This window comes from Musca domestica, unplaced genomic scaffold (assembly GCF_030504385.1).
Source record: "Musca domestica strain aabys unplaced genomic scaffold, Musca_domestica.polishedcontigs.V.1.1 1, whole genome shotgun sequence".
In the NCBI taxonomy this organism is placed as follows: domain Eukaryota; kingdom Metazoa; phylum Arthropoda; class Insecta; order Diptera; family Muscidae; genus Musca; species Musca domestica.
The window spans coordinates 22,855,333-22,867,368 of NW_026712114.1; the positions used below are offsets into that span (position 1 = coordinate 22,855,333).

The 12,036-nt window shown below is 37.6% G+C and overlaps 1 protein-coding gene across 1 annotated transcript; it reads left to right on the top strand.

The window, feature by feature from the left end:
• The first annotated feature begins 2,030 nt into the window (after window positions 1-2,030).
• Window positions 2,031-3,284, top strand: LOC131803283 (uncharacterized). The gene has a single exon (XM_059124371.1). It carries the CDS (start codon window positions 2,031-2,033, stop codon window positions 3,282-3,284), a length of 1,254 nt encoding a protein of 417 aa, XP_058980354.1.
• Window positions 3,285-12,036: the final 8,752 nt, after the last annotated feature.

The following is a 12,036-nucleotide window of genomic DNA, read 5'->3' on the forward strand; positions in this document are numbered from 1 at the left end:
CCCCCTCTGATCGTCTTTGTGAGGAAAACTATGTCCGAACCACGCATAGATTATCTGACGGTAGATACATGGTAACCTTGCCCATACGAACTGACTTAGATGCAGATAGGTATTTAGGAGAATCTCGGGGTAATGTCCTTAAGCAGTTCATTCGGAATGAAGCATCTCTTTTGAAAAAACCGGAGGTTAAAATTACGTACGATCAAGTTTTGACTGAATATTTAGAACTCGATCATATGAAGTCAGTTTCTGCTGACAGCCTTGACAGCCTCTCTTGTTATTTGCCTCATCATCCGGTAATTAACCCCGAAAAGCAGACAACTAAACTTCGTGTTGTCTTCAATGCTTCGAATAAAACTTCTAATGGGAATAGTTTAAACGATATTTTACATGTTGGACCCACTTTACAACTCGATCTTGTTCTTCTGATACTTCGTTGGCGAGTATTCAAATTCGTGTTTAACTCGGATATAACCCAAATGTATCGGCAGATACGAGTAGATCCTCGACACACTCCGCTTCAAAAAATTCTCTATAGGGACTCGCCAATAAAGCCAATTCAAGATTTTGAATTGCAAACTGTGACTTTCGGCTTGAATTGCGCTCCATACTTAGCTATTAGAACTCTTTTGCAACTCGCGGAGGAAACAGAAAATGAATTCCCTTTAGCAGCGCACATATTGCGAAAATCCATGTACGTGGATGATGTTTTGGCCGGTGCTCATGATCTTGAGACAGCAGTAACAGCTAGGGATCAACTTATTTCGGCACTTTCATCGGCGAAGTTTGAGCTTAGAAAATGGACAGCCAATGATAAAAATATTTTGAGCTGTTTCCCCCCAGAACATTTGGTAGATGCGCAATTGCTGTCATTTGTAGAAGCTAGTAGTTCTAAACCTCTTGGTATAAGGTGGAATGCTAGGTTAGATTCATTTTATTTTGATGTCAAGTCTATAGAGAAAAAATCGAGTTATACAAAGAGGGAAGTTCTTTCGGCAATAGCTAAGTTGTTTGACCCTGTCGGCTGGTTAGGGCCAGTTATTGTCACGGCAAAAATTATTATGCAAAAGGTCTGGTTAGATCAAATCGGTTGGGACGACCCCCTTGTGGAAACTACTTACTCGGAATGGCGTAAATTTGTTGAATCCTACCATGAAGTTAATCGAATACAAATTCCTCGTTGGGTCCAATATACCCCCCAATGTTCCGCGGAACTACACGTGTTTTCAGATGCCTCGATTAAGGCATACGCGGGGGTAGTATATATTCGAGTTGAAGTACCAGGTCAAAATGTGTTCGTGCATTTATTGTCTAGTAAGACCAAAGTGGCCCCAATAAAATCAATTTCACTTCCTCGCTTAGAGCTTTGTCGCGCAGTCTTAGCTTCGGAACTTTTGAAAGTTATAGTGAGGGAGATCGACATAAAATTTCGTCAAGTATATTGTTGGACGGATTCTACTATTGTTTTATCATGGCTTCGAAAAACACCTTCAACTTGGACTACATTTGTTGCCAATAGGGTCGGCAGTATTCAAGAAAATGTTGGCAACCATAATTGGTATCACGTTCGGTCAGAAGATAATCCTGCGGACCTTGGAAGTCGAGGTGTAACCCCTGCAGAGTTAGCTTCTAGCTCTCTTTGGTGGCATGGGCCAGATTGGCTCAGCCAAGATAAATCGAGTTGGTCTATTCGAGATTTAACTCCGCTTGAGACTGACATAGAAATGCGTTCGGTGCAGTGTCATTTCTCATTCTTTTCGGCAACCTTTACAGATATTTTGGACAGATATTCGTCATTTGTAAAAGGTATTCGGGCTGTCGCTTACATGCTTAGATTTTTGCGTCAAACACATTCTCGGTACCGAGGTAAATATTATTACTCTCAGAAAAATATTACAACTTCGGAATTTAATGAGGTTCGCTTACGGTTGATAGTCATCACTCAAAAGGTCCACTTCGCTAAAGAGTATAAGGATTTGATGGATAAAAAACCCGTGACACACTCGAGTCATTTAGTTCCACTTAATCCAATGCTTGTGGAAAATGGTGTCATGTGCATGGATGGTCGTTTGGCGCGGTCACCCACACTTTCACCCTCAGAACGTTGTCCCATTATTCTGCCATATAAAAGTAGGTTCGCTAGACTTTTGGTGGAATATATTCACGTCAAGAGTGTTCACGGAGGAACACAGCTGATGCTTCGTATCTTGAGAATGGAATACTGGATTCCCAGAGTAAAAAATTTGATTCGCTCTGTCATTCGTCATTGTAAGGTATGCATTTTAGATAAAAAGAAACATTGTAGTCAAATAATGGCCGCTCTTCCTCCGGAAAGAACAATTATCGATAGGGCGTTTACTACAACTGGCGTGGACTTTGCTGGTCCCTTTGAGATAAAATCGTTTTTGGGTCGGGCTTGCAAAATTACAAAAGGATATGTTTGTGTATTCGTTTGCTTCTCGACCAAGGCTATTCATTTGGAGGCAGTATCGGATTTGTCCACTGCCAATTTTATAGCCGCATTACATCGCTTTATAGCGCGTCGAGGTTGTCCAGGTACTATATTTTCGGATAATGGCACAAATTTCGTAGGAGCTTCACGTAAAATTGATCGGAATTATAGACGTTTCATTCGTGAAAGTTGTGATTCAGCTTCAGAGGCTCTTGTTCAGCAGGGAGTCGTATGGAAATTCATTCCAGCTGGTGCACCACATATGGGTGGTCTATGGGAAGCGGGAGTGAAAGGTTTTAAGCAACATTTCCGAAAACACTGTCGAAATCTTCGGTTTACCTTTGAAGAAATGGCGACAGTATTAGCTCGCATAGAGGCTTGTTTGAATTCGCGGCCGCTTTGTCCTATGTCAGACGATCCGGGTGAATTAGCTTCCTTAACACCAGGTCACTTTCTTATTGGCGCGCCTTTACTTGCTCCTCCTGAACCCATGGTTAATGAATCACCGATCTCGCTCGTGAATCGGTTTAGAAAAGTCCAAGCGCTTGCTAATCAATTTTGTATCAGATGGAAGGAGGAATATCTCAAAAATTTGCATATGCGGTACAAGTGGAAGTACCCTGAAAGGGAAGTAGATAGGGGTGATTTAGTCGTCGTTCGACAAGAAAATCTACCTCCGACCTCATGGAAGTTAGGTCGTGTTATAAATGTTTATCCCGGTGTAGACGGACATGTTCGTGTCGTGGACGTTCGTACGACAAACGGCGTTGTAAAGCGGCCGATAGCTAAGTTGGTCATTCTGACCGACCAATCGACGAATGAAGAAATTTAAAATATTTTTTTTTCCTTAGCATAATGGACGCCACCAATATTTTCGATATTGAACTAATCACGAAAATCGACGATGTGTTAGAGAAGGCGGATACTATTACTACCGCCAAAAAGCGTACAACATCCGAAGCGGTTGACAATCTGGTAAGGCCCATTGCGGCCGTTAAACTAGTGGAGTCGGAAACAGAGTCCGTAACTGCGGATTCCATGATTTGTCCTATCTCCAAATTATCATCGGGATCCGTAACTGCGGATCCATCTCGCGGAAACTCATCTGAATCCGTAACTGCGGGTTCTTCGGTACTACCGTCTATCGCGGAAAATACCCGACCACGACCTGATCCCATAACTGTGGGTGATCTTCCAACTATGGTCGTTCCATCATCCTCTAGGGCTATTATGTCAGAGTCCGTAACTGCGGGCTCATCCAACTCTTTGAATGAACCCATGCTGAATTCTCGCGGGTGTCGGGTTTGTAATCGTCGGCACCCACTTGCTACATGCAGAAAATTTCTTGCCATGCCTGTAGAAGCTCGCATACAGGTGGTTAATGCACATCGGGACTGCACACGATGTTTAACTAAATGGCACCATGCCAAGGAATGCCACAGTCGTAAGGTCTGCTTCAAATGTGGAGGGGTCCATCATTATATATTGCATGAGGATCCTAGTAAGAGTTCCAAGCTCAGCTATTCATCCCGTCCTCGTCTTAGTCCAAGGTCCCGTCCGTACACAAGTTCTGAGTCTCGTCCGAGTTTTAGATCCGAGATACGTTCGTCCGTAGATGATAGACTGGTCAATAGTTCCACGGGGCCCTCCCTTAGCCTCTTGTCCCTCCAATCGGTGGCGACACTTTCACCAAGTTTGGTAGTGCAAATTCGCTGTGTCGGGTCACCAGTACCTGTTCGGTCCGTATTAGACCCTTGCGCTATACAAAGCCAAATATGTGCGTCGATGGTAGACCACTTGAGACTACCAACGTCGAGCTTGGATGGAGTCCGTTTTTGCCGATTTTCGGCCACTTCAGTGTATGATCCGACGCAATCGATCATAGTTTCGGCCAGAGTGACTGATCTTCGTCACGTTTTCACACCGACGGAACCCATATCTGAAAAGCTGAAAGAGTCGTTTCTAGGGCTACCCCTAGCAGATCCATCCTTCTACAGACCGAGTCGTGTTGCTTTAGTCCTCGGTCCCGATGTGTATGCTAAAGTCGTCACCAGTCGAGTGCAAGTCTCCCCAGGATTGCCTATAGCCCATTATACAATATTTGGATGGGTATTATCGGGTGTTTGTTACACGTAACCGTAGTATATGTTATTGAATTTGAAAATATTGAAAATAAAATTGAATTGAAATTAACAGCTCACAACTGCACTGTCCTCCTTTCCTTTGCTATCATAATTTGTTATATATTTATATATCTGTAAAAGGTTATTATGTTGGTTGTGTTACAACATTAATAATGTTGCAAGGGGGTGGCCAATGTTTAATTTAGAATCATAAGTTCATTAATTTCCTTTGTCGTCTCCACATTCATTGTGTTTGAGACTTTATCGAATGCTATACTCGTTACAATCTGCATATTCCTTTTTGTTACAACATTGAACTGTCAAATGCAGATTCTAACGAGTATAAATTTGCCGCCGACGCCTCTTTCGACATTATTAAAAAGTTACTCTTGTTCTCGCTGCCAAACCAACCAACAGGTAATCTGTCCTACACCTTTTTCTAATTTATTTATCCCAATAAATCTACCATATTTTTTTTGAATTTAAAATTAAAACGTTCGTGTTTTATTTTTATTTATTTTTGCACGCAATTTCGGCGGTAACAACATCTATATATGACTAAAACATTTTGTTCCACAATATAAATTAAAGATGTCAACAACATTTAAATAAAATAAAGCTATCAACATCTCAAACGCTGAATGAATGTCCCATTAAAGTTAACATACATCTTTCAGATTCCTTTTCCCATTCCCATCAATCGTTGATGTTGTCTTCGAACATCGCCAAGTTAAATTCCACCTAAAAGCAATGCAGGTGGATAACAAATGAACTTCTATGCCATTCATCAAATTTCCCAGCATTCCCATGGTACGAGGCGTGTGTGTGTGTTTTGTTGTGTTTATTGTTTACATACACACTTACTTGTACAAATGTTGTCTGTCTCTTTGTGTGTGCGTGAGTGCGTGTGCAATTGATTATTTGTACACGTCGTGTACGTGAACGTATGAGTGATATTTTCGTTGTATTTTCCCTCACATCAAATATTTGTAACGTATACGCCGCAGTGTTCGCTCCCAATGTTGATTTTTATACCCTACACCACAAGGTGGTCAGGGTATTATGTCTTTGTGCATTTGTTTGTAACAGGCAAAAGGAAACGAGATAGACCCATAGTTCCTTTTGATGATCTGCATAGAATCACATTCTGAGTCGATTTATGCATGTCCGTCCGTCCGTCTGTCCGTCCGTCCGTCCGTCCGTCTGTCCATGTATTTTTGTAAACAAAGTACAGGTCGCATTTATTGCCCGATCCAGATGATATTTTGCACAGATCATTTGTTTGGCCCAAGGACGAACCCTATTGAAATTGGAGATAATCGGTCAAAATTTAGATATAGCTCCCATATATATCTTCGTCCGATTTGCCTTTTATTGTGCACCAAACGTGTAATATCAGCCCGAATTGTATGGAATTTTGCACATACAACCAAATTAGGCCTGAAAATATGTATGCCAAATTTGATCGAAATCGGTTCAGATATAGCTATAGCTCCCATATATATTGTTCATCCGATTTGTTATTTTTGTCCACCGCTGCCGTAATATGCACTCTGCAACAACAATATTTAGGGAAATATATCAAATACAGCTCAGAAATACACTTGCAAAATTTTATCGACATCGGCTCAGATTTGGATATAGCTCCCATATATAACTTCGGCCGATTTACCTTTTATTGTGTACCAAACGTCTAATATTTGTCCAAATGGGATGGAATTTGGCACATACGACCGAATTGAGTCTAGAAGCTAGTATGTCAAATTTGGTGAAGATCGGTTCAGATATAGCTATAGCCTCCATATATATTATTCATCCGATTTGTTATATTTGTTACCCACAACCGTAATATGCACTCCGTGACAACGATATTCAGGGAAATATATCAAATACAGCTCAGAAATATCTTTGCCAAATTTTATCGAGATCGGTTCAGATATGGATATAGCTCCCATATATATATTTATCCGATTTCAAATTAATTGTGCACCAAATGGTCAATACAAGTCCGAATTTAAAAGATACAAATGCTTCGGCATGTTTAGTCCTTTGAACTTTAAATTATAATTATAATCATAGCGTGTATGATTGAATTCTCCCATAAAAACTTTTAATTGTTATGTGGAGCTCTACTAAATTAGCAAAGTGGTGTAGGGTATCATTAAGTCGGCCCCGCCCGACTTTAAGACTTTCTTTACTGATTCTCTGATGAGCTTGAGAGAGGGAGATGTAGACTTTGAATTAAACCTCTACTAAAAGAAGCTGTGGTTTTATCATCATTCCACTACTTTTGCTGATGATTTTGTCGTACTACGGGACGATACCTCGTGTATCTGTGGTAATTGAATTTATTGAAGTGTATTTACATCTCGTAATGTAGCTGTGTTTATGGTCTGTTGTAAACGCATCACTCTAATAATGGTAACCGCAGATTGTGGAAAGTGGCAGCGAGGTGGTTTTTTATGTCTATAAGGGGCCTTGTAATAAAATAGAAAAAAAAATAACAGTTAAATAATACCAGTCGGTTTTGCCGACAGATTTATACCCCCAGCCTTAAGTTATGATTATTCAAACTGTTGACCCTTTATGGGGGAGGTTACGAAGCAGTTGGCCAATATTGTCCAATTTGTACACTACAATATTCGTACACGTACAATATTGGTCAACTGCTTCGTAACCTCCCCCATAAAGGGTCAACAGTTTGAATAATCACAAATTGATATAAATATTACAACGTGCCAGATATGGACTATACCGACTACATCCTATACTGAATTTTTAGAAAATTTGGAAATATACGTGAGGTACCATCTAACACAGATAAAAATATTGGGATGTGTAAAATTTAAAGGAAATCGAACATTCATAGTCACTTTTATACAAAATCATAAATTCCGAGATTTCTGGTTAAGAGAACTATTAAAATATAGCAAGTTGTCGCCGAATTGTTTCGCAAGTTATAAAATATATAAGTATTGGAAATTGTGACCCTATGCGTGTAAGGCACCAGAAGGAATTTGTATACATCTTCATAACAGCTCTTGTGTTAGCAAAAATGCTTGGATGTGTAAAATTTGAAGAGAGTTGGATGCTTACTTCGGATTTTATGATAGTTTTGGTAATTTAAAAAATTTGATCCTTTGTGGGGGAAGTACCAGAAGGAGTGCAACGATATAACCCATCTTCAGAGCAGATCTTGTGTTAGAAAAAATAATGGAATTTGAAAGAGAAATTTTAAATTTGAACAGAACTACATGCTTATTTCGGATTTTATAATCATTGACCCTTTGTAGGGGAGGTACCAAAAGAAATGACCCGATCTCCACCATCTTTATAACAGAATATGGAGATGTGCCAAGTCTGAATGTAATCGGATGTTAATTTCGTATTTTATGAGCTTCATGAATATTCTAAATTTTGACCCTTTGCGAGGTAGGTACCAGAAGGATCGGAACGATATTTTCCATCCTCATACCAGAACTTGGGTTAGTAAAAATATTGTGATGTGTGTAACTTGAAGAGAAGCGGATGCTTATTTCTGATTTTATGATCATTTTTGTTATTGAAAACTTTGACCCTTTGTGGGCGAGGTGCCAGAAGGAATGTTCCGATCTCTACCATCTTTATAACAGATCTGGTGTAGATGGAAATATTGAGACGTACCAAGCCCGAATGCAATCGGATGTTATTTTCGCATTTTATGAGCTTCATAGTTATTCAAAATTTTGACCCTTTGTAGCGGAGGTAAAAGAAGAAATGATCCGATCTCCACCATCTTTATAACAGATCTGGTGTTGATGGAAACATTGAGACGTACCAAGTCTGAATGGAATCGCAGGCTAATTTCGCGTTTTATGAGCTTCATGGATATTCAAAATTTTGACCCTTTGTGGGAAAGGTAGCAGAAGGAATGGCCCGATCTCTACCAGTTTTATAACAGATCTTGTGTGGATAGAAATATTGAGATGTGCAAAGTCTGAATAAAATCGGATGCTTACTTCGGATTTTATAATCGTTTTGGTTATTCAAAACATTGACCCTTTGTGGGGGAGGTACCAGAAGGAGTGGACCGATATATTCCATCTTCACACGAGACCTTGGGTTTTTAAAAATATTGGGATGTGTTAATTCGAAGACAATCGGGCTGTTACATTAAATTTTATATAAGTTATAATTATTCAAAATATTGACCCTTTGTGGTAGAGGTACTCGATGGATTGAACCAATATTGTCTATTTTCGCACCTGACCAAACGCTGATACAAACCTTAGGATTTGCAAAGTTGAAGCAAAATCGGACTATCTATCTTTTCAGTGCAGTATTTTTTTTTTTTTTTTTTTTTTTTTTTTTTGCAAATTTCTGTCTTTTGTGAGGGAGGTACCAGAAGGAGTAGACCGATATTGCCCATCTCCGAACTCGATATTAATTTGATAATAAAACTACTATATACCAAGTTTGGGCCAAATCGGATGCTCCCTTCCAGACAGACAGACTGACAGATATCGCTAGATCGACAACAATTCTCCTGAAACGGATTTTGTCCAAAGACACCTAGGGTCTGATACCATTATTTCGATGAGGCACGTTTTGGCCGTATCAAATGATATATACCTCCTCTCTAGTCATATAGCTGAGGGTATAAAAATCCTAAAATCCAAAACCTTAAAGGTCTTAACGGTGTTCCCTACTTCGTTGCAACATAGACAGAACCTGCCAACACTTATGGCCTTCTCGTTCACACCCTGATCTAAAATATATGGTGACATTCTCACCTTCATTAATAAAATATTTTCGTAGATTGGCACATATGGTTAGGTTAACATAAATATTAGAAATGGTGTATTGAAATGTGTCTGGGAAAAAACATTGATTTGCTAGAAGCATACCAAGCAAGCATTTTCGAATATTTCAGAATAAATTCTTAAATACCGAAAATGAAGCAAAATTATATGGAAGCCCATACCTAATCTGTTTCTCAGAATCCCAGTCTTGTGGTAAACTCTATATCCTTTATCAATCCTATTGTTGTTGCCCCTTTTTATTTCGTTTAACCTAAATTGCTGCAAATCGCTATCGGTTCATCATGTAGGTGGTTGTCGAATGCCCTGGGTAAAATAAATGCTAAATCTTCTTAGAAATATTTTCGCTTAAATTGAAATTATCAATCAACACGAATTCCTTGCCAGATTTTCATGCTGTTGAGCGAAAAAATATTTCATGAAATTCTCTCATTTTCCAAGAAAATAACAACATTCTCAGGTTTGCTGAAAATGTCGATGATAATACAAACATTATTGCCATTGCCTTGTACTTGGAAGGGTATGTATGCAATTTACCATGTTGTTTAATGGGAAAATTATTTATCAATGAATTGAAAATTATATATTTTTACAACTAATTCAGTATTCATGTGAGTTAACGTCTCAAGAGAGCACTGAGAAATTAAAATTTCAGGAACCCTGTGTTCAACAAAACTTTAAGAGACTTAAACATATTTCATCAAATTTTTACAATAGAATTTCGAAAGGGTACCATCCGGTCTTTAAAATGGCTATAACTTCTTAAATATTAACATTTCGGGGTTTTTAGCTATTATTTGTAACCACTTTTTGAGGCATGAATTATTCAATATCTTAAAATGGCCATAACTCCTTAAATATTAACATTTCGGGGTTTTTAGCTATTATTTGTAACCACTTTTTGAGGCAAGAATTATTCAATATCTTAAAATGGCCATAACTCCTTAAATATTAACATTTCGGGGTTTTTAGCTATTATTTGTGATCACTTTTTTAACCATGAATTGTTCAATATTTTAAAATGGCCATGACTCCTTAAATATCAACATTTCGGGGCTTTTAGCTATTATTTGTGATCACTTTTTGAGGCATGAATTGTTCAATATCTTAAAATGGCCATAACTCCTTAAATATTAACATTTCGGGGTTTTTAGCTATTATTTGTGATCACTTTTTGAGGCATGAATTATTCAATATTTTAAAATGGTCATAACTCCTTAAATTTTAACATTTCGGGGCTTTTAGCTATTATTTGTGATCACTTTTTTAAGGCATGAATTATTCAATATTTTAAAATGGCCATAACTCCTTAAATATTAACATTTCGGGGTTTTTAGCTATTATTTGTGATCACTTTTTGAGACATGAATTATTCCATAAATATTAACATTTCGGGATTTTTAGCTATTATTTGTGATCACTTTTTTAACCATGAGTTATTCAATATCTTAAAATGACCGTAACTCCTTAAATATTAATATTTCGGGGTTTTTAGCTATTATTTGTGATCACTTTTTTAAGCATGAATTATTCAATATTTTAAAATGGCCATAACTCCTTAAATATTGACATTTCGGGGTTTTTAGCTATTATCACTTTTTTAACCATGAATTATTCAATATTTTAAAATGGCCATAACTCCTTAAATATTAACATTTCGGAGTTTTTAGCTATTATTTGTGATCACTTTTTGAGGCTTGAATTATTCAATATTTTAAAATGGCCATAACTCCTTAAATATTAACATTTCGGGGTGTTTAGCTATTATTTGTGATCACTTTTTGAGGTATGAATTATTCAATATTTTAAAATGGCCATAACTCCTTAAATATTAACATTTCGGGGTTTTTAGCTATTATTTGTGATCACTTTTTCAACCCTGAATTATTCAATATTTTAAAATGGCCATAACTCCTTAAATATTAACATTTCGGGGTTTTTAGCTATTATATTTGATCAATTTTTCAACCCTGAATTATTCAATATTTTAAACTGGCCATAACTCCTTAAATATTAACATTTCGGGGTTTTTAGCTATTATTTGTGATCACTTTTTTAACCACGAATTATTCAATATTTTAAAATGGCCATAACTCCTTAAATATTAACATTTCGGGGTTTTTAGCTATTATTTGTGATCACTTTTTCAACTGACGGAAGATCATTGAGATAGAGAACGAATAGTAATGGTCCTAAATGGCTTCCCTGAGGAACACCAGAATGGACTAGAAAATTTTTTGAGATGGCATTTGTGAAAGACACCTTTTGAGTACGGTTTTCAAGGTATGATGAAATCCAGTCTAACAATAATGTAGGGAAACCCATTAAATCAAGTTTGTGGAGTAATAAACTATGTACGACAGTGTCAAAAGCTTTACTAAAATCGGTATAAATTACATCAGTTTGAAATTTATTAGCAAAACCATTATGAACATAGCATGTTAATTCCATAAGATTAGTTAAAGTTGACCTACCTCTGATGAAACCGTGTTGACACGGTGAAAAAATTGGAGCCACAAAGTGTGTTAGCCTACGCGAAACCAAAAATTCAAAAAGTTTAGGTATTGCGCTAAGCTTAGCAATGCCTCTATAATTTTCAATATTGCAACGACTACCAGTTTTATGGAGAGGAATTATATAACTAGATCTCCAAAAATAAGGA